Genomic DNA, 24,744 nt, shown 5'->3' with positions numbered 1-24,744 from the left:
GCGTTTCTGTGCACTGCTCTGGTTCACCAGAAGCGGCTTAGTCATGCTGGCCACATGACCCGGAAGCTGTACGCTGGCTCCCTTGGCCAATAAAGCGAGATGAGCGCCGCAACCCCAAAGTCGGCCACGACTGGACCTAATGGTCAGAGGTCCCTACTAAACAATGGTGATAAAGCAGAACCACCAACTCACATAGATCAAATGGAGATGGTGTCCTATTTGATGAACTACTTAGGGTTGTTGTTGTTGTTTTAGCTAAAGTTGAACTTTAAAAAAAAAAATTGGCCAAAGTTGTTGAGCTTTTTTGGCAGGATCTGAATAAACAAAGTTTGAGCTATTTTTAAGGTCACACACCAAAATCTAAACTTCCGTTGCCATACATCTGGTGATTTCCGCCCAGGCACTGCTTCCAGCTGCAGCATTCAGGCTACGTCTGGGAAATACCAGGCAGCCCTAGAGTTACTATAGAGGTGGGCTGAGAGTTTTGGGATAGGTAGGGCTGTAGCACATGCTGCTTTCTTTTTGAACTTATTATACAGACAGGGACTCAGTGCTGAGACTTCCAGGTCTTTATTACAGTAGATAGTTTAACAAGTTTACTTTAGAGAAGTATGGTAATATAGTAATATAAGTTTATTTTGCTCTTATGAGTCCTAATCTCAACCTGACTGGTTTCTTGTGTCATCCTCTCCTCTAGATTGAAGTAATAAGGCAGGGGGGTTCACAACATGATGAAGATGAAGAGCCATCATTTTAGCTTCTGCTCTGCCATGCTCCTAGAACCAGCCTGGTGATTCCACTGGGTTGCATTCTTGAGCAGACCCACTGAAGTTCATAAACCTTAGTTAATCATGCCGATTCGTTTCAATGGGTCTGAACAGGACTAGCATTGGATACAACCTTCTCTCTCTCTCTCTCTCTGCTTTGCCTGGTCACATAGATGGAGAGTCTCACAGAAAGGCTCCTCCACATTCCTTGACTAAATTGGGACAAAACACTCTGGGCTCAGCACTGTATTTTGCAATCCTTGGCAAGACAAATTCTGGAAATGCATATACAACATCTGCCAAAGAGAGCGCGGTTTCTGCTTTGGATGCTTTCATAAACGCCACACGAGGTTCTCTCCCGCCCCGCCCCCCCCGAATCCGAAAGTGGGCCATGAAGAAGAAATCGAGAACATAAAAAATGGCAACGAAATTCGAATCCTCACACCGAATCAGACCGGTATCCTGATCCACACACCCATAGGAAAAAGCAGAAGTGGGAAAAGGCCGCCATTGTGGAACGCTATTGTTGCCGGTTCCCTCTCACCCCGCAAGCAACTTGACCACTGCTTAAGTAATCTTGTTATATTGTATTGGAATGTGGTTTCTGTATGTTATTATATTTGCTATTGTTTTGCCATGTTATTATGGAATTGCTACTGTTGTGCTATGTTATGAAACTGCTGCTATGTTTTCCTACGTTCTTGTGAAATTGTTTTCATAGGATTTGCTTGAAATTAATCCCCCGTTTCTTGGTTGTAAGCCTAATTGAGAATGAGTTTCTGGGTGGAAAAAGGGCACACAAGTAAAATGAATGAATGGATGAAATGCAGATAATGGGATGTCTGCCGGTCCAGTTCATTTAATACATGCTCAAGTACAGGTAAACAGACAGAGTACCAATAACAATATTAATTAATTGATTGATCACTAACCATATTGCAGGGGTTTGCATTGCAGGGGCTGGACTAGATGACACTTTGGGTCCCTTCCAACTCGACAAATCTATTATTCTACTATATCCGTCATTTATCCATGAATAACGGGCCAATTCACTGTATGCCCTTGCTACTAAAGTGTTCATGTGTTGGCCGTTTCTTTTTCACGTAACATACGGAGGTAACAGCTTGTTTCCTTTCGTTAATGACTTGTATTCACGTATTTACAGTGTAGTACTGATATTAGTAATAATATTCTCCACCCCAGTTTTAGTAAAAAAACAAAAAAACAAAAAAACCCCTACAACCTCAATGAATGTTGTTAGGATATATTTATTCCTACTTTCAGGAGAGGCTGCTGTGGAAGGCAATGCCCTCTTTTCACTGGAAATATTTAAACAGAGGCTGAGCAGACACCTGTCCCAGATGCTGTAGCTGCTGCAACCTGAACGGTCCCTGGAAAACCACAGATGCACTGACACCCTCCATGAAACTGTCTAATATCCTCCAACAACAACAACAACAACAACAACAAAATGTATACCCCACCCTCCCCAGCCAAAGCCGGGCTGAGAGCGGCTAACAACAGTAAAAATAGCATAGTTTACATAAAATCACAGTCAATTAATTGAAATACATTTTAAAATCAGTTCAGAATCAAATTAATGGCAACCATTGGGCTAGAGTTCTATGAAGATTACAGAAGGAGAGAGAGGGTGGAACAGCTCTGTCTTGCAGGCCCTGCGGAAAGATGTCAAGTCCCGCAGGGCCCTAGTCTCTTGTGACAGAGCGTTCCACCAGATCAGGGCCCAGATCAACAGCTGCCTACGCCTGCAGCCATCACTTTTACCTTCCGACAGAGAATTCCACAAATTAATCCCATAATATGTAAACAAGAGCTTCCTTTTGCCTGCCCTGAACTGTCCCCTTGTCTGTTTCACTGGAGGCTGCTGCTGCTGCCCTCTTGCGGGTCTGAGTCATTCCGAGAGCGGTTTTCCCTAAACCACTTTCTTCACACTGTGCCTACATTTTATAGAAACTTGCATCACATTCCCTCAACTAACACTGCCCCCCCCCCATCCCCTGGGATTATTTCATTGGAGGAGTACATTCCCTGGACAACTATACGTGACACATGCCTAACCTCACCAAGCTGCACTCTTGCGAAGCCAAGTTCTGTATTAATAATAATAATAATAATAATAATAATAATAATAATAATAATTTCATTTCTACACCGCTTTATATTTTTAAGGAAGAAACCTTCAAAAGTTATTATTAAACTATCAAATAAACTATAAAATAAAATTTGCCCGCTCCCAATTTGAAAAAATAAAGAAAGAAAACATTTAGGGTGCATTTTGTACATGGGAGAACAAAAGAACTGCATTAGGAACAGAAGGGATGAAAACAGGAAGCTTTCGTTTCCAGTCTTGAAAATCATGCTTATTCAAGCAGGAAAATGAAGGGTGCCATGACCTCCCAAAACTTCCTCCATTCTGCATCCCCAAAGCACCACCATTTGTGAATGAGGCTGGTGGGGAAGAGAAACTGAGAAAGCTTCTTCTTTCCCCAAAAGAGAAAAATTCATGGGGAGGTGTTATATTCATCTCCTGCCTTCCAGTTAGCAAATCACGTTTGACTGAAGTGGCTAAGCAACACCTTTTTCATCTCCCCCTTCTTATTCATTTCTTTGCAAAACAGGGGGGGGGGAAATGCACCTCTCTGGAAAAGCTGAATTATCCCCCCATATCAGAGCCAAGTACATGTCTGCTACTGTCTTCAGTTATGCAACTTATGGAGCGCAGACTTTGGGTTTCCCCAAGTGAGGGAATCTGCATTCCTTCATGGGGACCACAGAAGCCACACTTGCCTGTGTTCATGCCAGAAGTTCTTTAAAAAGGGAACCGTGCGAGAAATCCCCAGGCAAATGGGTCAAAGAGAAACCTCCATGGTCCAGCTGAATGAAAAAGTGGGTGCCATTGCCCTGAAAATGACATCCCTGGAAGTGCAATGCAGTCTGATTTCCTCCCACCTGCATCTTCTGACTTTGCTCAGGTGTTGCTACTACTGACTGAAGAGGATGGGAGGCTGGTCTCTCCTTTTCTCCCCCTTCCTGCCCTTGACTCCTGGTATCTTGTACTTCAAATGCAGCAAGCCGTGCACCAGAAGCTATGGTTAATATCTGCCAGAACCGCAGCAAGGTGAGAAGCTGGAGGAGGAGGATGGAAGCCAGCTAATGGGACGAGGAGGAGGGGAGATGAATTCTTCCCTGGCTCAGATTAAAATCCAAGTCAGAGAAAAACTGAGGCGTACTGGTGTAAGTGCAGTGAGTTGCTGAGATTCATATTCCAAGTCAAAGTATATGAAATTGAGCAACATGGCCAATCTAAACCCTTCCCCTCTATAGTGGGGATTTGGGATCATTTTAATAACAGGGGAAGGAAAAGGGGTGCATGTAGAAGCTATGCTTACACTGTCCCTTAAAAACTTGGAAAGATCCCAGCTGGAAAGATCCCAGCGATACTCTGGTTTGAATTATCTTGGCATGCACACACATCAAAGGTTCTAAGATCTATACACTGAAATGCTAATGGATCCAATGAGAACAAATGACCGCTGCATAAAAGACCATCTGAATGGATGGAGCGGACACAGAGATACACTTAATTTGATCTACAAATGGGACAAGGAACCTCCTGCATCCCTGAGGGCCACAATTCCGTCCAGGGGTCGCATGGCAGTGGTGAGTGGTGCCAGAGACAAAAGTGGACGGAGCAGCCAGTGCAAAAACATTCAAGGAGGGTACTAAGCAGAGCCAGTAAGGGCTGTGGTCCGGCAAAAGTCACAAGGACCAGGCAGAGAAGCCTGGGGGCTGCATTTGGTCCCTGAGACTCAGACCCCCTGCACTCAGATCTACAAGATAGGCTAGAAAGAATTGTACCTGGTAGAAATCCAGGGCGAGTAACGGGAACCGCTCGCTGGGCACCATCACCACACAGTTGCCGCGGACAACAGCAGGAGCCAGCAAGCTGACGAAAGCGAGGAGAGGCTGTTCATCGGGGCAGGCGATGCCGACGACACCGAGAGGTTCCCGAAAGAGGAGGGAGGCACCGTACAAAGAGGTTTCCTGCAACAGAGAGAGTAATTTCTGTAGATAATATATGTGAAGAAAAAATAGATAGAAGCAGTAATATTCTGTTAATAATAAATCAGACAAGTTTAAGTAACGGATATGGAAGGGAAGGGAAGCCTAATGTTCATGAAGAAACTTACTGTTTGAAAGTTGTTCTATTCTTTATGTGTTTTATGATGTCTTTGATTTGATGATAATAAGATGGTGTTGTAAAGATGTGAGAGGGAACAATAAAGCATAAAGAAAAGAAAAGCAAGCAGAAGGCGTTCAGTGAGTGAGGTTTGGGGGGGGGTTAACATAGACTGTGAAAGGGGATAATAAACCCACCCCCAAATGGAAGCTCCATGTGGACACCCCCACCATCCAGCCCGCTCCCCAAAGTCTGCCTTTCTCTCTAATCTGGCTAAGTGCAGACATCCTATGGTGCTCATTAAAAGATAGAGACTAAAAAACAGGGTCACCCAAACAAAAAATATGTGCAAAACTTCCCATCCAGCTGTTCAGCATCTGGGAGGAACTGCAGCCGACCCTTGGGATATAGGAGGTTTCATGTCTCTTTAATCCAGGATCTCAGCTGAAGGCCTTTCCCATCCTCTGCTGCTGGGTCCTTTTACCGGGACATGCCAGGAACTGAAGCTGGGACCTTCTGCCTGAAAAGCCCATGCTTCCCTGCTGAGTTGTGGCCCTTCTCCCAAACCTTTCCAAGCTTATAGAGCCAAGCCCCCCAAAAGCTATAGGGGTGGGGAATGTCCTACGGCATGTGCTTAGCTCTATGGCCCTGCCTGCCCGGTTCGCACCTGCACAGCTCCTCCGTATTTATCGGAGTACGCCGCCCAGTAGAAGAGCCGCTGCACGCAGAGGTCCACCTCCTGCAGAGCTGCCTCTTTCTTGGCACCGGCCAACGCCTCCAGCCGCGATGCAACCTCTGCTCGGCGGAGTTCCAGGTTCTCAGCCAGGTAGTACAAGATCTGCGCCCGGGCATGAGGCGTCTGCTTCGCCCACCTAGGGAGACCAACTCCGTGTTAGATCGGGGGAAAGGGCAGGCAGAGGAAATGTGGGTTCTGGTGGTCTCGCACCTCCTGGCGATGTGCACTTTGGAGACCACAGAAGGCTTCGTTGCTCTTCCTAAGAATGCCTGAAGAGCCCCTCTCGGACCAGATGGAAGATCCCTACCCAGCCCAACATTCTGCTATTCCCCACAAGAGCCAGGCAAATGCCAGAGGGAGAGATGCAAGAAAGGCAGAGGTGAGTGAAGGCTGCTGAAGAAGCCAAGGAGTCTCCCCCTCCTGCTGTGACCAGCTCCCCTCCCCTCTGGTCTCCCAGTACAGAGAGAGGAATGAAGAGGGTGGAGCCAAGAGAGACAAGGCGAAGGAGCCTTGCTGGGGTAGGACCCAGGGGAGAAGCCTTAGAGAGCGGTGGGAGGGCAGGGACCTTCAGTCCTCGCAACTGCCTCACTGGGGCAAGACCTCCAGGTAAGAGTTGCTGTGATCGCTAGGCCTGTGCTGTTTTGGTTTCTTTGAAAAAAGGGGGGGGGGAGAGTTAACGTCACAGGCCAGCTCCTGACACTACAGTGGAACCTCGGTTCTCGAACCGCTCTGTTCCCAAACGTTTCGGCTCCCAAACGTCGAAAACCTGGAAGTAAGTGTTCCAGTTTTTGAAAGTTCCTCAGAATCTGAACGTCCAATGCAGCTTCCGATCCGCAAAAAAGCCTAGCTATCAGCCTATCGGAAGTTGTGCCTCGGAATTTGAACGTTTTGGAATTCGAACGTCCTTCCGGAACAGATTACGCCCAGCTTCCAAGGTTCCGCTGTACCACTAAGCTATGGCACCTTCTGCTGTGAATCTCCGCCTGCTGTCCTCCCTGCTCCCTTCATCCGGGAGAAACTGTGTTCAGCGAGTCGTGTTCTGTAAGTCAAGTGTGCTCAGGGCGGCACCCTAACGCAACTCAGCACTAATTTTTCCATTGGCGCATTTGACTTAGTTTGGACCCAAGATTTACAACTTGGAACTAAAGGGGGGCAGGACCAAAGTGCCATGACTAGGCCTGGCAGTGGGCAGACACCTCACACTTGCACAGACAACGGACAAACACAGGCAGGCGGGTTGGGGGGGGGAGTAGAGAAGATTGTTCAGAAACGGGAGTTTTAGGGCAGATCCACACATCCAAGGCTCATTTAAAGCACATGACTTTCCTCCCCCCACCGCAAAGAATCCTGGGAACAGTACAGTAGTTTGTTAAAGGTTCTGGGAATTGCAGCTGGGGGGACAGACGGACTGCAGTTCTGAGGATTCTAGAGGGGGTGGCAAATAATGTGTTTTAAATATGAATCGGATGCACTCTATGTTTATGCTGCAGATCTGTCCTTAAAACAGCTGAGCAGTGGCAAGGATGTGGGCTGAATTCCAGGAACCTCCGCCGAAATTTTTTTTTAAAAAAAAGAGGAGAAAGGAGGAAACATGAGCACTGCAGGAACCGAAAAAATTTAAAACGTGAAAAGTCATTCAAAGGAACAGAAACAAGGCAGGAAAACGAGCAACAGACGACACTGGAGGAGTCGCCAGAAATAACTGGTGGCAGAGGGAAGAGAGCATTCCCACAGATGACATAGCAGAAAAGATGGATGTGGACATCTGGCAAAGGTGGAACTGGAAGCCCCCTGAGCTTAATGTCATCGCTCCAACACTGTCAGGAAGCGAAGCTGCCTGTATCTTAGCAGCTGCCTCTACATCTTGTCACTTTGCATCAAATCTCACCCCATTTGTCAAAAGCCAGGCCTTGTTTATCCCTATAGTGTCTTAAAAGGGAGGAGAACTGGATAACCTTCCCCCCCCCCCAACTGGAAATGATATTGCGATCAAGGGCCAGGAGCCAAATATCTACTTGCAACATTGCCTGGTGAAAGTTTTAATGCTTCCCTGTAAAATCAGCAACCCCCACCCCCCAAAAACTACTCTGATTTTGAGAAATCCCTTGGGGATTCAAAAGACGTTTGCTGTGTGGCATGGATGGCCTGATGCTCAGCAAACACAGGCCAAAGGAAGTTGCCTTATCTCAAGAAACACAGGCCATGGGAAGCGGCCTTAAACCAAAAACCAGGCCTGCCCATATTTCTTCATCATCTCCTCTATCACACCCCTTTCCCTTCACCTCACCATCCTGCACAGGCCCATTGACTACCAGCCTCAGCAGTTTCCTAATTCCACTCTTAGATCCTGTGCCTCAAGCCTTTTCGTTGCATCTGAAGATGCCCTTTGTCCCTGCAACCTATCAGGCTGTTGTCAAGGGCTTGTCAGGCGGACTGGATGTAAGACAGCCACAGGTCTCTTGGGAAGGACGGGCTGTTAAGCCACTCTGGAAATCATCACTCTGTGAGGGGAACAGGGGTCTCCTAACAACTCTCAACACCATCAACTAACACTGCCCTCAAGGGACTTACGGAGGGGACAACAGAGGGGGGAACGGAGCCAGGAGGAAATGTTCTGTGCACACCATACATTTAAAGCGCATGGCTTCCTTCATGGAACCATGGGAACTTTAGTCTGCCCCTCACAGATGATGATGATGATAATAATAATAATAATAATAATAATAATAATAATAATAATAATAATAATAGTTTATTATTTATACCCCGCCCATCTGGCTGGGTTTCCCCAGCCACTCTGGGCAGCTCCCAACTGAATATTAAAAACACAATACAGCAGTAAACATTAAAAACTTCCCTAAACAGGGTGGCCTTCACATGTCTTTTAAAAGTAAAATAGTTGTTTATTGCTTTGACATCTGCTGGGAGGGCGTTCCACAGGGCAGGCGCCACTACTGAGAAGGCCCTCTGCCTGGTTCCCTGTAAGCTCACTTCTCGCAGGGAGGGAACCACCAGAAGGCCTCAGCGCTGGATCTCAGTGTCCGGGCAGAACGATGGGGGTGGAGACGCTCCTTCAGGTATACTGGGCCGAGGCCGTTTAGGGCTTTAAAGGTCAGCACCAACACTTTGAATTGTGCTCGGAAATGTACTGGGAGCCAATGCAGGTGCCCTTAGCAAACTACAGTTCCCAGGATCCTTCGTTCCTGTTCCTTGGAGAACGTCACCCACCAGGTGCAACCAAGGAAATGTCCGTGCCAGAATCAGGCCCAGAGACAGATGAATAAGCATCTACCAGGCAAGTGATCATAAAGATTAACAGGCTGTTATGACTCATAATGGAATACAGTAATAGGCATAACAAATGCCTCAGCGTGACTTTTATTGCAGTTACAATCTTTAGATTCTAAGCAAGCCCATTGATTCGGGGTTTTTGTGTGCATAACTTGGCCCAGGAAGCCCTGCGTGATCCTTAGCAGCAGGAGATCCCTCTTCAGCCTCTCACACCCAGACTCTGCATATTTGTTAAGAAGCATTCATGCCAGATTGAGCCCCACGGAGTTCAACACAGCAACTAATCCAACCAACCAAACAAAATATATTTCAGAAACACCCTCAGGCCTGCCCGCCTCCCTGCACTGTGCCAGGCATCTTTTTCACTGTGCATTCATGGTGATCTGCGATTGCGTCTCTATCTGGCTGGCTCTGCAAGAGTCTGGCTTTCAGCAGTGCGCTCTGTGCCTACAAACCAGACAATACGGAGCAACAGGAGAGAAAAGGCTCGAATCGACGGAGGGATTATGCAGCCGCTGCCCACATGAAAAGAACCTGTTGGTTATTATAAGCTGGACTATAGGAAATATCGGAGCTCTTTTGCAATGTTTCCAACAGCAATCTTCTCTGCGGCTTCCAAGATTTCTGCGGATTCAGTTCCAACCGGATGAAGTCGATGCAAAGGCCATTGGGGAGGAAAAGAAAAAGAGCCACACAGCTGTGCATCTGTCAACAAAACTTTGGCTCGCCATCTAAAACTGGACGTCTTGAGACCGTCAGGCACTCTATGGCCGTGCGTGAGGATCTGCTGGAGCTTCCAGAGTGAGTGGGTGTAAATCAAAATCTTCTTCCTTCGCCTCGTTCTAATTCTTCCTCCGTTGAGGGCCTTGCTGAGTAGGGTCAAGGTGAATGTAACCAAAATCTCATACAAACAGCAACTCTTGAGGTTGTTTAGAGGCAGCATCCAGCTGTTTTTATATGTGTTGCAAGCCTCTCAGAGTGGCTGGGGCAACCCAGCCAGATGGGTGGGGTATAAATAATAATAGTAATAAATAATAATAATAATAATAATAATAATAATAATAATAATAATAGCAATGGTTTGGAGCTGGAGAAAGAAACCTGGTGTAAGCCTGCCACCCTCTCCCCCAGCCCCTCAACACATGGAAATTCCTTCCTCCACTTTTTCTGGTCTGAGGCAAATTGCAGTCTCCTATTTCATCCCGCAAATGGCGAACCAATGGAGGATCAAGCTCTATGCCAGGAAACGTGCAAACCATTGTTTGCTGGGTATGGAGAAATGGCAAACCATGGTTGGGCTCAAACTTGGAAAGAAGGGAGCTAATCATTATGGGCAATATTCAACAGTTTTTTTCCTCAGAGTAGACCCACTTGAAATAAAGGAACATGACCAAGTTAGGTCCATTAATTTCCATAGGTCTGCTCTGAATAAAACGTAGCTGAACACCACCTCGTGTGCGAGAGGAGAGGAAGGAGCAGATGAGCCTGAGGCTTCAGCACATCACACCGAACTAGGGACATGACGTGAAATTTGCCCTGGTCCATCAAGTTCTGATTCCAGATTCCCAGTGTGACCACAGCCAGGTGCTTTTGGGAAGCCTGACAGGTATGGCAGGGAGGCAAGCGCTCTCTTGCAGCGTTTGTCTTAAGCACCTGGTTTTCAGAAGCATACGGCGTCTGAGGCTGGACTGCAGGTTCATTGGCTGCAGACTACTAGGGAACAGGCCCATCAATGACTATGGGTGTCACCTTATCCTTATTTTAAGAAAAGGACCAAAACCAGTGGCATATCGTTCCTCGGTTTACTTCCCTCCTTTTCTCTTTGTCTCCTCCATAGGCATCAAATTTTAGGCTGTAAACTCCTCAGGGCAGGGGCCTGTCCACTTGCATCACACCTGGTGATGCTGTTAAAAAAACCTAAACAACAGAAGAGAACACAGGCTGCTAGCCCAGCCTCCTGCGAGAGATGAGATGTTGCGGTTGAGAACGGAGCAGCTCTGGCAAGCCAGCAGGTGTATTTGCCTGCCGTATCTCCTCCCACTTCCCACTTTATTTCATTTCCAGACCACCCCGTTGACCAAAGTCCTCTAGGCAGTTTTCAGACCAATAAAAACCAATGAAAACGCACACCTTATCATGCTAATCATGAAACAAAGCACAATGCAACCTCCTTTTCCCTTTCCCCCCGGTTTCCTCTCGTGCCTTATCTGCAGCTGGCTTACATCACCACCTGGCCGGCTGCCACTTTGGCGCTGCTGGACTTTGAGATTCTCACCTGAGCAAAGTCCCCTGGGCTCAGCATCTTTGAGAAAAAGGCCCTCTGGGGGAAAACGACAAAGGCCCGGGGGTCTGCAACTCCCATTATGCACTGGGGAAGCTGCCTTGCACCAGATCACACCGCTGGTCTGTCTACCTTGGTGCTGACTCTCAGGCCTAGTTGCTCTGAGGCAGAGCAGCTGAAAGAGCCCATCCCCTGCCCAAGGCTCCCAGTACGTTTCCGAGCACAATTCAAAGTGTTGGTGCTGACCTTTAAAGCCCTAAACAGCCGAGGTCCTGTATACCTGAAGGAGCGACTCCACCCCCATCGTCCAGTCCAGACACTGAGATCCAGCGCCGAGGGCCTTCTGGTGGTTCCCTCCCTGCGAGAAGTGAGGTTACAGGGAACCAGGCACAGGGTCTTTTTGGTTAGTGGTGCCTGCCCTGTGGAACGCCCTCCCATCAGATGTCAAGGCAATAAGCAACTATTTTACTTTTAAAAGACAACTGAAGGCGGCCCTATTTAGGGAAGTTTTTCATGTCTGATGCTGTATTATTTTTAATATTCAGTTGGGAGCCGCCCAGAGTGGCTGGGGAAACCCAGCCAGATGGGCAGTGTATTGATATATTGATAGATAAATAAATAAATAAATAAATAAATAAATAATTATTATTATAAGGCGCTCTGCGTAGAACCCAAAGCCAGCCAAGTTACTTTACTAGTATAGGGATTCCCAGGCGTATCTCTCCCCAACCCGTGCCAGTAAATAGAGAAGAATGATGTTGGATTACTGCCTTCATCTCTCCACAAGGCTTTTCAACTGAGTTCGTCTTTTGCCTGCAGCTGCATTGCATTCTCTTACACATAATTTTTTTACTGTTTTATCATCTGTTGTCTGCTGCCCTGGGCTCCTTTGGGAGGAAGGGCGGTGTACCAAACGAATAACCATCCATCCATGAAGCTCCCTGCATCCCTGGCCATTAGTCACACTGGCCGGGGCTGAGTTTTCACCCACCAACTTCCAGAGGCCTACAAGTTTCCCACCCTGTCCTAGATAGGAAAGCCCAGCATAAATAAGGAAAGGCATTCCTTTGGCTATTTGGGCGTTTAGGGCTATGTGCGTCCACATTATGTGGAAGAAATGTTCTGGAGGAAGGAGATGTTTTGGAATTGGATTTTCCTTTGGTTTTTCCTACACTTGCACCCAGGGCCGGCCCAGACATTAGGTGGGATAAAGCCATTGCCTCAGGTAGGGACAGCACCTCCATGGTGCCTCAGTTGCTGCCATCAGCGCTGATTTCTGGCTAGATGTCGCCAAAATCATGCGGCATCAGGAGAAATCTGCGCCAGTGCAGCAGATCAAGTGTCACAGGGCAGGGCGGCAAAACAGGACGCGTCATCCCTGCTTGTATCTCACCTTCCTTGTGCTATGGAACAATGGACCTGCAAATCCCCAGGCCCAGGCACTGTTCAGGCTCAGTTCCACTGCTGCAAGGTGGTACCTTCAGAGGCCTTGCCTCAATGGTAGAGCCCTTGCTTTGCATGCATAAGGTCCGATATGCAAGGCCAATTTAAAGAAGCCTGGAAGTACCTTTCAAAAGCGACCTTGCGGCAAATGCACACTGTCAGGGCTGCCGCCCAGTCCCAGCTCACATAGGACCAAGTCAGCCAGCGTTCAGTTTCAAAGAGTCTTTATTGGATTACAGGTTCCATTTCCAAACTGCAACGTGCAGCCCTACTTCTTCTAGGTCAGAACGACGAAGACCCGTCTGAGTCTCCGCCTCTAGCGCACCAGCTTAATACCCTAGCCTTGCTCCACCTCCTGCGCCTTTCCTTCCGTCTCTGGGTCCTCCTGCCCCCCTGGGTCTCTCCCTTCCTACTCTCTTCTGACGCGGACCCCCCTGACCCTTCCGCCTCCTTCCGGCGGGCTTTGGGACCCGGTTCACTCTCTGGGCTGCTGACTGCGCCAGCTTCCGTTACATTTGAACTTGGCGCGCGCGCCCAACTCTCCACTTTCCTCTTGATCGTTTCCTCGCTCCCCGAGGTGGGCGTGACTACTCCTGACTCATGCCCTCCCTCCTTCTGAAAGTCTCCGGAGCCCGATATCTGGTCCCCTTTCTCCCTGCTGCTCCCGGCTGGGAACGTGGGTCCCGATCTCCAACTGCTGCTTTCTGATCCCTCTCTGGACCCTTCTTCCTGGGGTGTCCCCCTGCTCTCCCCCCTTGCTCTGGCTGCTGGCGCTCCCTTCTGGGAATCCTCGGACTCGCTAGACAGGCTCGGTGATCTCGGGTCGTCATCCCCACTCATCCTTCCTTCGTATTCCTCCCCCTCGCTCTCTGTCTCCTCCCTTCTCTGCGTCTCTGCTCCTGAACCCCTGACATCCATCCCCCCCTCGAAGCCCCCCCTTCCCCCCTCCCCGCTTTCAAGGGTGGTTGGTGGGTGCTCCGTCATCACGGGAGTGAATGTCGGATACAGTTCGCTCCCCGTTGCTGGCCGCCAACTGAAGACCTCCGAGTCTTCCTCCCCGCGTTCGTCAACGGTGGTCTCCTCCGCCTCCATTTCGGTGCCGCCGTGCTCGAAACCAAGGTCCTCCCCGCAAACGTCCATGTCCGTCTCTGCGTCTGTCGCTGGACCTGGTGTCTCCTGCCACTTCCGGCGCCACTGCTCCTCTGGCCGATCGTCCCACCAATACGAGTTGTCGGACGCCGAACCCTCCGGTGACCCCTCTGGGGAACGTGTGCGCGGTGCGGGTTCCCCTTCCGAGTCGAAGCCATGGAACGTGCTGGAGGAAAGCGTGGGCGTGAACAACCAGTCGTCGAAGAAGCCCGGTGGCATAGGTCTGTGTGGGAAAAGGGCATGAAACTCATCCTTGAGCAGGGGTTCCTCCAAGGCGTAGTCCGGCACCCAGCTATTAGTACTGGCCCGGGTGCCCTCCCTTGCTAGTAGATATTCTACTCCGTCTTCCCCCCATCTGGAGTCCAAAATCTCCGTGACTTCGTTGATGGGGTCCTGCTGTGGCAATCTTCCCACCTCCGTCCGCTCCGGAGACTGACTCGGTGCCGTTCCTGGTTCCTGGAACCTGTGCGGTGCCCTGTAGGGAGTGAGCACCGACCTGTGGAACACCGGATGCATCCTGGAACCCTCTGGTAGCACCAGCCGGAAAGCCACCGGGTTGATCTGCGCTTCGACTCGGTATGGACCGAGTTGCTTGTGCCCTAGCTTCCTCTTGGCTAACGATCGGGTCGGCACCGCGTGGGCTGCCAACCAGACCCAGTCTCCCACTCGGATCTCCTCGCCAACTCGCCTGTGCTTGTCAGCTTGGACCTTGTATGCGTGCTTCGCCAGCTCCAGCTGCCGTCTGAGTTGATCGTGGACCTCTTGCAACTCAGATGCGAAAGCGTCCGCCGTCTGTGGTTCCCCTTCCCCCACTCTGTCCAGTCCCGGGAAGGTTCTGGGATTCCTCCCATTGTTGGCGAAGAACGGCGTCACCCCTGTGGATACGTGTTTCGTGTTGTTGTAGGCGAATTCGGCGAGCGGCAGGTAATCCACCCACGTCGCAGGCTGTTGATTGGCATAGCATCTCAGGTACTGCTGCATGATGGCATTGACCCTCTCCGCTTGCCCGTTGGTCTGCGGGTGCCTTGCCGATGTCAGGTTGATCTTGACATTCAGGAAGCCCATCAGCTTTTGCCAGAAATTCGAGATGAACTGGCGTCCGCGGTCGGACAGTATAGACTGCGGCAGCCCGTGCACTTTGAACACGTGATCTATGAACAATTTGGCTGTTTGTTCTGCCGTGGCCACCTTCGCACACGGTATGAAATGTGCCATCTTGGTGAACAAGTCCACCACCACTAGTACAGCTGTCTTGCCTCTCGAGCTGGGTAGATCCGTGACAAAGTCCAGGGCCACTCTCTCCCATGGTTCAAACGGCGTTTGCAGCGGTTCCAGCAGTCCCGCCGGTGGTTTGTGCACCGGCTTGGCCCTCTGGCAGGTGTCGCACCTCGCGACGTAGTCCGCGACTTCCCCCCTCAGTCTGGGCCACCAAAAGTCTCTTGCGACCAATTCCACCGTTTTTTCTGTGCCAAAGTGCCCGGCCGTGGGTGCGTCGTGCAGCTGCTGCAGTACCCGGGCGCGAAGTTCGTCTCCCGGCACGTAGACGGCCCCTTTACGTAAGAGCAAGCCGTCTCGTATCTGGAACTCGTCGCCCTTCGCCGTGCCCTTGTGCACCTCTGCCATCTTCGCCTGCGCGAATGAGTCGTCCGTCAACGCCCGTCGCACCGCATCCAGGTCTACTGTGGCTGAAGCGCACGCCCACGCTGTTGGCGCGAAGATGTGCATGGCCGCCGCTGGCGTCGCCTCTTCGAGGTACTGCGGTTTTCGGGACAGGGCATCCGCCATGATGTTGGTGTCGCCCGGGACGTACTCAATTCGGAAATTGAAGTCAGCAAAGAACTCCGCCCAACGGATCTGCCTCTGGTTCAGGAACCGAGCCGTGCGCCAGTGCTCCAGATTCTTGTGGTCCGTGCAGACCTGCACCGTGTGCTTGGCGCCGATCAGGAAGTGCCTCCACGCCTTGAAAGCTGCATGAATGGCAAGCAGCTCCCTATCCCAGATGGTGTAGTTCTGCTCCGACTTGCTGAGCTTTCTGGAGTAGAACGCCCCCGGCCTCCAGACCCCCTGCGGGTCCTTCTGCAGCAGTACCGCTCCCACTGCTCTATCGGACGCGTCTGTCTCCACCCTCAGCGGTCTGCTGGGGTCGATATGCAGCAGTTGCTCTTCCGACGCGAAGAGACGCTTGAGTGTCTGAAAGGACCGCTCCGCCTGCTCCGTCCAGATGAATTTCTTTTTCTTGGAGCTTAGCGTGTCCGTAATAGCTGCCGTCTGCATCGCGAACCCCTTGATAAACTTGCGATAGAAATTGGCGAATCCGACAAACCTCTGGACCTCTTTCCGGTTGCGCGGGCTCTTCCAATCCAACACCGCACGAACCTTGGCGCTGTCCATGGCTAGCCCCTTGTCCGACAGCTTGTAACCCAAGAAATCCACCTCCGTCATGTCGAACTGGCACTTCTCCAGTTTGGCGTACAGTCTATGCTGCTGCAGCCTCTTCAGCACCTCCCGAACGTCCTGGTCGTGTGCTTGCTGCGAGTCAGAGAATATCAGGATGTCATCCAGAAAGCAGACGCACTTCTTGTAGAGGAGTCCCGCCAACACGTGATGCATAAAAGCTTGAAAACAGTGAGAACCGTTTTGCAAACCAAACGGCATCACTCTGTATTCGTAGGTGCCCAGAGGCGTGAACATGGCTGTCTTCCACTCATCGCCCTCCCTCATGCGGATGAGATTGTACGCTCCTCGCAGGTCCAACTTGGTGAACACGCGTCCCTTGCGCACCGTCGCCAGCAGGTCGTCAATCCTGGGCATAGGGAAATCGGAGGGCTTGGTCATTCTGTTTAAGAGGCGGTAATCCACGACCAATCTTTTTTGGGGCGTGTCCTTTTTCTTCACGAAGAAAACAGGACTGCCCCCTACTGCGCTGGACTCCCGGATGAAACCGCGCTGCAAATTGTGATCGATGAACTGTTTGAGTTCCTGTAGTTCGTCCTCAGACATGGAATATAGCTTCCCCTTCGGCAGCGTCGCCCCTGGCAGGAGGTCAATCTTGCAGTCATATTGCCTGTGCGGTGGTAGCTTGTCTGCCTCTTTCTCGCAGAAGACCTCCAGAAAGTCCGCGTATTTGTGGGGAACTGCTTGCAACGTTCCCAACTGCAGTTGTGAGTCCTCCTCCTCCCCCTCCTGCCTGGGCAGGATGCAGTGTTCTGCGCAGTAAGAGGAGCCGAAGATCAGCTGTCTCTGGTACCAAGCCAGCGTTGGACTGTGCCTGTCCAGCCAACTCATGCCCAACACAATGGGCGTGTCCGACAGTCGGGTGACATTAAAACTGATGACTTCCCTGTGGTTACCAAGTTGCATCACCATTGGTGGCGTCTGCTTCACCACCTGCCCCCCTAGCAACTCTCTGCCATCCACTGTGACGACTTGCAGGGGCAGAGTGGCAGGCAGCAGCTTTATAGCGTGCTGCTCCACAAAATCCTGTGCTATAAAGTCTGCATTGCTTCCAGAATCCACAGAAAGCGGCACTTCGATGGTGACTCCATTGGGTAGCTGGAGAGACGCTGTGAGTTGCACTACTGGTTTGGGTGGGAGGGGGTCCATGGGTTGCAATATCGCTGGGGACTGCTTCACTGATGCGTCTGGCTGGGCCCCAGTGCCTCTGTCTCCAGCCAGACATCGTCGTTTCCCTGCTGGGCTTCGCTGCATTGCGTGGCCACTTTCACCGTTGCGGAGGCTGCAGTGTGCTTGGAGCTCCTCTGGGGACACTCTTTCGCCAAGTGTTGAGGGCTCTCGCATATGTAACACTTCCTGGTCCCTCTAGGAGGTTTAGTCTTGACTGCTGTCGGTGCAGAGGCTCTGCTAGCTGACTGAGCCCTGGCGCCTCCCACTTCCATAGGTTCCACTCCCCCTCCTGGCGGAGGTGTGGATTGCGCACGCGCTGCTTCCCTTGGAACGAAAGAGAAACTTCTCGCTGCTTCGCGCCCTCCACGTCCTTCATCTCTGCACCATGGACGTTCTTCCAGCCTCACCCCCACAGTCAGCGCCCTTTGGACCACCTCCTGCGTGCTTCGGGGCCTCTCCCCCCTCGCAATTTCATCCTTCACAGCAGAGCTGAGACCCTCCCAGAACAGGTCCCTGACTGGGGGCGAGTCCCGGTCCCATTCCAATGCACTGACCAGCGCAAAAAAGCGGGCGTGGTACTGCCGGACGCTCGCCCTCCCTTGTTTCAGTCCATGAATCTCCCGTCGGGCAAGATCCACATCAATGGTAGACAAAAAACATGCATCCATCGCTTTGATAAAGGCATCTGCACTCTGAAGCGCCGGATCTTTATCCCTCCACAAATTGCGCAGCCACGCTTTTGCATCCCCATGCAAATGGGACAGTATAAACCCCACTTTCTCTTCCTCATCTCTAAAGTCTTTTGCCAGCAGTTGCAGTGCGCACATCACATCTGCTCGAAAGTTGGGGTACTGTTGTAAATTCCCATCGAAGTGAGCCACCAGCCCTCCTGCTCTCCGTGCCAACCCAACCCCCTCCGGTCTGGGTCCTGGCTGCCCATGCTTAACCCATGCTTCAAACCTGGCGTGGAAATCTCGGTAGGCGGCTGCCGCATCCTCCTCCCTTTTCTTGGATGCCAGTACCTCCGCATTCAATTGGGTAACTGCCTGTTGCAGCGCTGAAACTTTCTCTGCTTCCGTCATCTTTGCCAACCGTCGTGAGCTTGCTCCCACACACCGATCCCCTCCTCCAGCTGCTTCTGTCTCCGCTGCGAGGTATCAGGTGTCAGAAGCTTGAGGGACGGGTCTTAATGTCAGGGCTGCCGCCCAGTCCCAGCTCACATAGGACCAAGTCAGCCAGCGTTCAGTTTCAAAGAGTCTTTATTGGATTACAGGTTCCATTTCCAAACTGCAACGTGCAGCCCTACTTCTTCTAGGTCAGAACGACGAAGACCCGTCTGAGTCTCCGCCTCTAGCGCACCAGCTTAATACCCTAGCCTTGCTCCACCTCCTGCGCCTTTCCTTCCGTCTCTGGGTCCTCCTGCCCCCCTGGGTCTCTCCCTTCCTACTCTCTTCTGACGCGGACCCCCCTGACCCTTCCGCCTCCTTCCGGCGGGCTTTGGGACCCGGTTCACTCTCTGGGCTGCTGACTGCGCCAGCTTCCGTTACATTTGAACTTGGCGCGCGCGCCCAACTCTCCACTTTCCTCTTGATCGTTTCCTCGCTCCCCGAGGTGGGCGTGACTACTCCTGACTCATGCCCTCCCTCCTTCTGAAAGTCTCCGGAGCCCGATATCTGGTCCCCTTTCTCCCTGCTGCTCCCGGCTGGGAACGTGGGTCCCGATCTCCAACTGCTGCTTTCTGATCCCTCTCTGGACCCTTCTTCCTGGGGTGTCCCCCTGCTCTCCCCCCTTGCTCTGGCTGCTGGCGCTCCCTTCTGGGAATCCTCGGACTCGCTAGACAGGCTCGGTGATCTCGGGTCGTCATCCCCACTCATCCTTCCTTCGTATTCCTCCCCCTCGCTCTCTGTCTCCTCCCTTCTCTGCGTCTCTGCTCCTGAACCCCTGACACACGCGATCAGGAAACAGGCCTTTGCAAGGCTCTCAACTTGCACGTCTGTCAGCACCCTGCAGACATGACTCAGAATGCCTGGAAGGGGAACAGGCCGGAGCCTGCCACACACCTGAGGTTTGGGACAGGTGAAAACATGGCTCAGTTGAAAGGCGACTGCCATCGTCTTTTCGCAGGCACTGCCAATCAGCAAAGCCCCTGCACAAAGCTCTGTGTATGGCAGCTTGGGGATCAGAGAGCTTCGGAAGACCAGTAGCCTCCTGCCCCTGCAGCTTCAAAGCACAGAGGGCTTTGAAAGATCCAAAAGATCACCTGGTTGTGGCATCAGACAACTGGCAATTGGTTGGATTTTGGCCTGCACTGGCAGGGGAGAGAACAATCCCACCCGCTGCATGGATCCAGTTCCCCACCTCTAGATGAACCAATTTATTTGATTCAGCAGGAGGCAGCCAGGCCTATGTACGTTAGGTTAGGGGGGGCAGGGGGGGCAGGAAGCCCTTCTGAAAACCCAGGCCACCCATTGTCAGCCTGGAGGTGGGGAGGAGGCCAGTCCAACTGACTCAAGGGGCAGGATGGCAATCTTTCCCCAATAATATGGCAAAGACTGTTGCCTCTGTTGGTTTGTCAAGATCACGGCGAAGAAAAACTTGTCTCTGACTCAAGAAATGAAACACCTGGCCAAACAAAGGAGCCGCAATGCCACGAGCGATTCGCCTGCCTCTTTTTGTTTGTGTGCATGTGCCAAAATTGTTCACAAGAGCCTAATCACAATTCCGGAGAGTTCTGCCCCCTGGCCTCCCTTGGAAGCACCACAATGCATAATTGCTGTTCTTGTAAACAGAGCAGTTCATAGCAAATCAATCTTGTCACGTCAATTAAGACATTTTAAAGACTTGTTACTCTTGTAGGATATGCTTCGTTATCAGATAATTAATCAAAGTGGGGTTTTCTTGTTTTAAAAAGTGACATACTGTACGCCCATGCGCAGAAGCAGCAAATCACAACCTGCGTGTTGTGCTCTTTTCATGTTGCGAACGGGCCTCTGGAATGGATCCTGTTCGTAACCAGAGGTATAATAACAACAACAACAACAACAACAACAACAACAATAACGTGAAAGAGGCCTTTATGGACTTAATGTGGGCAGTCTTCTTTGAATGGTAAAATGTCTGCGTTTTGGGGTCCCTTTCTGCTGAGTGGGGCCAAACCCTCAAGCCCAACCCTGAAGGCCCCCCTGCTTACCTGACTCCCATTGAGGCACTGGCTCTCCTCTGCCTCCCACCTCCTTCCCCTGCTCAGACTCACCCCGGAGCAGCCTTGTGAGCGGCTTCCACAGCATTACGGATGTCTTTGATGCCCCCATCTGCCACGTAAGCTGCTATCTTGCCAGTGTGGTCAAGGATGGCTCGGGAACTCATGGAGTCTGGCCTCTTCTGCGCACCCCCGTAGTACAGCTTGTAGGTTCGGTCCACACTGCCATCACAGAGGAGAAGGGTAAGGGGTAAAGGCCCAGCATTTTGTGCCGCTAGCTCACTGGGCTGCTTGGTTCAGAGAAAACGCCACACTTCCCGAATGTCGCCTTTTGTCACAAAGTCCAAAACGGCACAGATTTCTTGCTCAGCCCCTACTACACAAACCCCCTAATTCCCGGATTTTTAGTTTGTGAATTAAGATCGCAAGAAAAGGCCTGTGTAACCCTATTCTCACAGTGAATTCTTCCATGGGGGAAAAAAAGACACCTCCTCAATTCATCTCTTCAGGAAGCCACCCATTCCAGTGGTTGTGCTGAGCATAAGCACAAAAGAGAAGGTGGAAGGGCTTGCAAAGGATTAGGGGAAAGAACTGTTGAGGCTGGGCTCAGGGTAGATTTGGTTTAAATCAAACTGATTTAAATCACGATTTAAATCACTAGTCAGTAAGACTTGATTTAAATCATTATTTTTTTCAGAAAGACTGATTCTTGCTAGTATAAACTTAATATTTACAACCAGATGAAGGTTTCATTTTTGGAATAGCAAATTTTCAGAGTAGTTTTTATTGCTATATCAAAAATTACTGATTTGGTTATACTGCTATATTAGAAATACATAGATACTTAAGAAATTATTGTGAGGTTTAATAAGTTAACTATTTATATTTGGACAACTTTTCTTCTCTACTTTATTGGAAGGAGAAAAATAATAATTTCCTTAATAACAATTTGAACAATTTATTTAACTAAAACAATAACATTATAGCATATTTATCCATGTTTGTTAACTGGTGTGCTTAAACAACTAAAAAAAAAACTTAGACTGAGTTTTACCACATATGAAAAACTTAAAACAAATCCTTATTTCCTGATGAATAGCCGTTGGACTACAATGTAACTTAAATAGAAATCTTTAGAAAGATCCCCCCCAAAGCATTTTATTTTTAAAATCTGATTTAAATAAAAAAATCTGATTTAAATAAAAAAAAATGGGTTATTATTATTATTTTTAAAAATCATTTATTTTTATCCACCCTGGTTGGGCTGCATAACTTTACCAAAGCAAATTCTCCTCCCCACCCCAAGTCCCTACATTTAAAGCATAATACTGGAGGGGGGGAGGGGGATACAGTGAAAGCAGGCACATTCTAGGTGGCAGATTTAAAGCACATTTAAAGCCCTAAAGAATCCTGGGAACTGTAGTTACCCTCTCATAGTGCTACAATTCCAAGGACCCACGACAAACTACAGTTCCCAGGGTTATTTCTGGGGGGGAGTGGGGAGTCACATGCTTTGAATGCGAGGTTTGGATCTGGCCCAATGCACCCTTACTTTGGAATGTTTCCTTCCAGGTCAGACGCTGAGGAACGTGGGACTCTACTGTCTGCAGCAACCGAGGGGATTTCAGCCCCTTGTGAGGTAGCAAAGGTCTTGAAGTCCAGATCCACAGCGCCGGGATGCGGGCGAGCCTGCCAGTTTGGTCTCACGTACTCAAAAAGGCCCTGAGCAAAGAAGATAATAAAATTGAAAAGTCAAATTGTTTTATTTTGTATCCCCGCCCCCCAACGAACCAGAGCCAGACCCCAGAGATCCCTCTGCGCCAGCATGAAGCCAGCTTCTCCAGCTAACCTCTTTGCCTCCGTCTCGGCCATAACCGCTTTCCTTGTACCCGCCGAAGGCAGAAGCAGCGTCTAGCATGTTGTGGCCGTTGATCCAGACAGTCCCCACCTGCAAACTGGGGAGGCGGAATGGGAGAGGGTCAGAGAAGGCCAGCTCTGTACAGAGGACTCCTTAAATCTCCTGAGGGAACTCAGGTTCCGAGGCATTTTGGAAAACACCTCACATTGCTCTGCGTGGTCCGTGCAAAGCCTGGCAGAAGAATGAGAAGGAGGCGGCAGAATGGACCGTACCACATCAGAACACAGGGGCGAAGGGCATTTATCTGCAAGGCAAAACTAGGCACAAAATGGAACAGGATAGGCTAGAGTGGGGGTCAGCAATCATTTTCAGCCGTGGGTCAGTCCACTGTCCCTCAGACCATGTGGTGGGCTGGACTATATTTTGAAAAAAAATAATTTAATGAATTCCTATGCCCCACAAATAAACCAGAGATGAAATAAAAGCACACATTCTACTCATGTAAAAACACCAGGCAGGCCCCACAAATAACCCAGAGATGCATTTTAAATAAAAGGACACATTCTACTCATGTAAAAACAGGCTGATTCCCGGACCATCTGCGGGCTGGACTGAGAAGGCGATTGGGCTACATCTGGCCCCCGGGCCTTAGGTTGCCTACCCCTGGGCTAGAGCCTTTCTCCCTGCTTGTTTGTTTTACTTGCAGGGAAGATTTTAAAAATAAAATAAAGCAGAAGACCATTTAAAATATGCTATTCCCCACTTGCATTCTGAAGTTAAACATTTCACTCTACCACCTCATGATTCTACCGCCTTGTTCTACTGTAGACATAGACCAGATCAGAGACAGTCTCCCAGGTGATTTGCAAACTTCTGTGTTAGTGGGGTGGGAAAGCTAGGCTGGAGTGACAAAACCTACCTGTGAGCGACTTCCAGAGCCAGGGGAAGGGTCTCCGTCCACACACTGGCAGCCAACCCATAGGGGGTGCTGTTCCCCAACGCCAACGCCTCCTTGGCTGTCCGGAAAGTCAATGATACCAGAACGGGGCCAAAGATCTGGAACACACGAAACGAATTTTGAACAAGAGGGGGAAGGGTGGAAGAGGATTCTAGGATCTGACATGCAGCATAGTCCAATCCTAGAATGCAGGCACAGGCAAACTTGGACCTCCAGATGTTTTGGGACTACAACTCCCATCATCCCTAGCTAACAGGACCAGTGGTCAGGGATGATGGGAGTTGTAGTTCCAAAACATCAGGAGGGCTGGGTTTGCCTATGCCTGCCTAGAATGTCACAAGAAGAAAAGAAAAAACCTTGTCTCAAAAGCTCTTTCACTAAAATATTGAATATTGAAATACTTTATTGTCACTTGTACAACTTGAATACAGTGAGATTACACGAGCACCCCCCACGCAACTCTCTTAGTCTTAATTCCCCTCGTTTACTGACACAAACCCACCAAACCCAAAAGTCAGTTGCTCTGTTGTTATCTTTTCATTCAGCAGCCTAACAGCCCATGGATAGAAGCTGTTCTTTACCCTGTTGGTGCGACTAATCATGCTTCTATATCTTCTGCCTGAGGGCAGGAGATCAAGAAAGTGCCGGCCAGGGTGTGAATCATCCCTGAGAATTTTCCTCACTCTCTTGAGGCAACATTATTCCGCTGCTTCATCCAGCGGATTCATGGGATAGCCCATAATATCTTGTGCTGTATTCACCACCCTCTGTAGGCACTTCCTATCAGCTGATGTCAAACGAGCGTACCACACCGTGATGCAGTATGAAAGGACACTTTCTATTGTTGACCGGTAGAAGCAGATCATCAAATGTTGATTGACATCATTCTTTCGCAATATTCTGAGGAGATGGAGTTTCTGTTGGGCTTTCTTAACCACCTGGGTGGTATTTATTTTCCAAGTAAGGTCTTGAAAAACTCATGCATGATTCCAGTCCTCCTGGTTTGGGAGGGTAGAGACAGGACTGGAAGCACGAGAGCAGTGCATGCAGAGAGCTCAAAAATTAAAGTCTTCTGTGGTTGCAAGGCAGGAATTCTTTACGCCATTGCTCTGCGTGGGTCTCTTAATTCCTTAGTAAGGTTTTGCTCTGCTGTCAGGAAGAGAGGAGAGGCCATCTCAGGCAGTAGAGCACGAGACTCTTAATCTCAGGGTTGTGGTTTCAAACCCCACATCGAACA

General features: G+C 50.0%; 1 protein-coding gene across 2 annotated transcripts in view; it reads right to left on the bottom strand.

The window, feature by feature from the left end:
• The window catches only part of ALDH16A1 (aldehyde dehydrogenase 16 family member A1), a 47,700-nt gene that overhangs the window by 7,427 nt on the left and 15,529 nt on the right, over nucleotides 1–24,744 (bottom strand). Inside the window, exons 11-16 of one of the 2 annotated variants that reach the window (XM_083471782.1) lie at nucleotides 23,469–23,605; nucleotides 22,541–22,646; nucleotides 22,244–22,413; nucleotides 20,746–20,913; nucleotides 5,636–5,840; nucleotides 4,647–4,832 (exon numbers count right to left, since the gene is read on the bottom strand). In XM_083471782.1, the coding sequence (XP_083327908.1) occupies nucleotides 4,647–4,832; nucleotides 5,636–5,840; nucleotides 20,746–20,913; nucleotides 22,244–22,413; nucleotides 22,541–22,646; nucleotides 23,469–23,605 (972 nt within the window). The remainder of the gene's footprint in view (nucleotides 1–4,646; nucleotides 4,833–5,635; nucleotides 5,841–20,745; nucleotides 20,914–22,243; nucleotides 22,414–22,540; nucleotides 22,647–23,468; nucleotides 23,606–24,744) is intronic. The other variant, XR_014518561.1, reaches the window with a different exon arrangement.

The sequence above is a fragment of the Podarcis liolepis genome (assembly GCF_965112155.1).
Source record: "Podarcis liolepis genome assembly, chromosome: 13".
Lineage (NCBI taxonomy): Eukaryota > Metazoa > Chordata > Lepidosauria > Squamata > Lacertidae > Podarcis > Podarcis liolepis.
The sequence above is the reverse complement of the archived record's forward strand: the minus strand, read 5'-3'. Positions and strand labels throughout refer to the sequence as shown.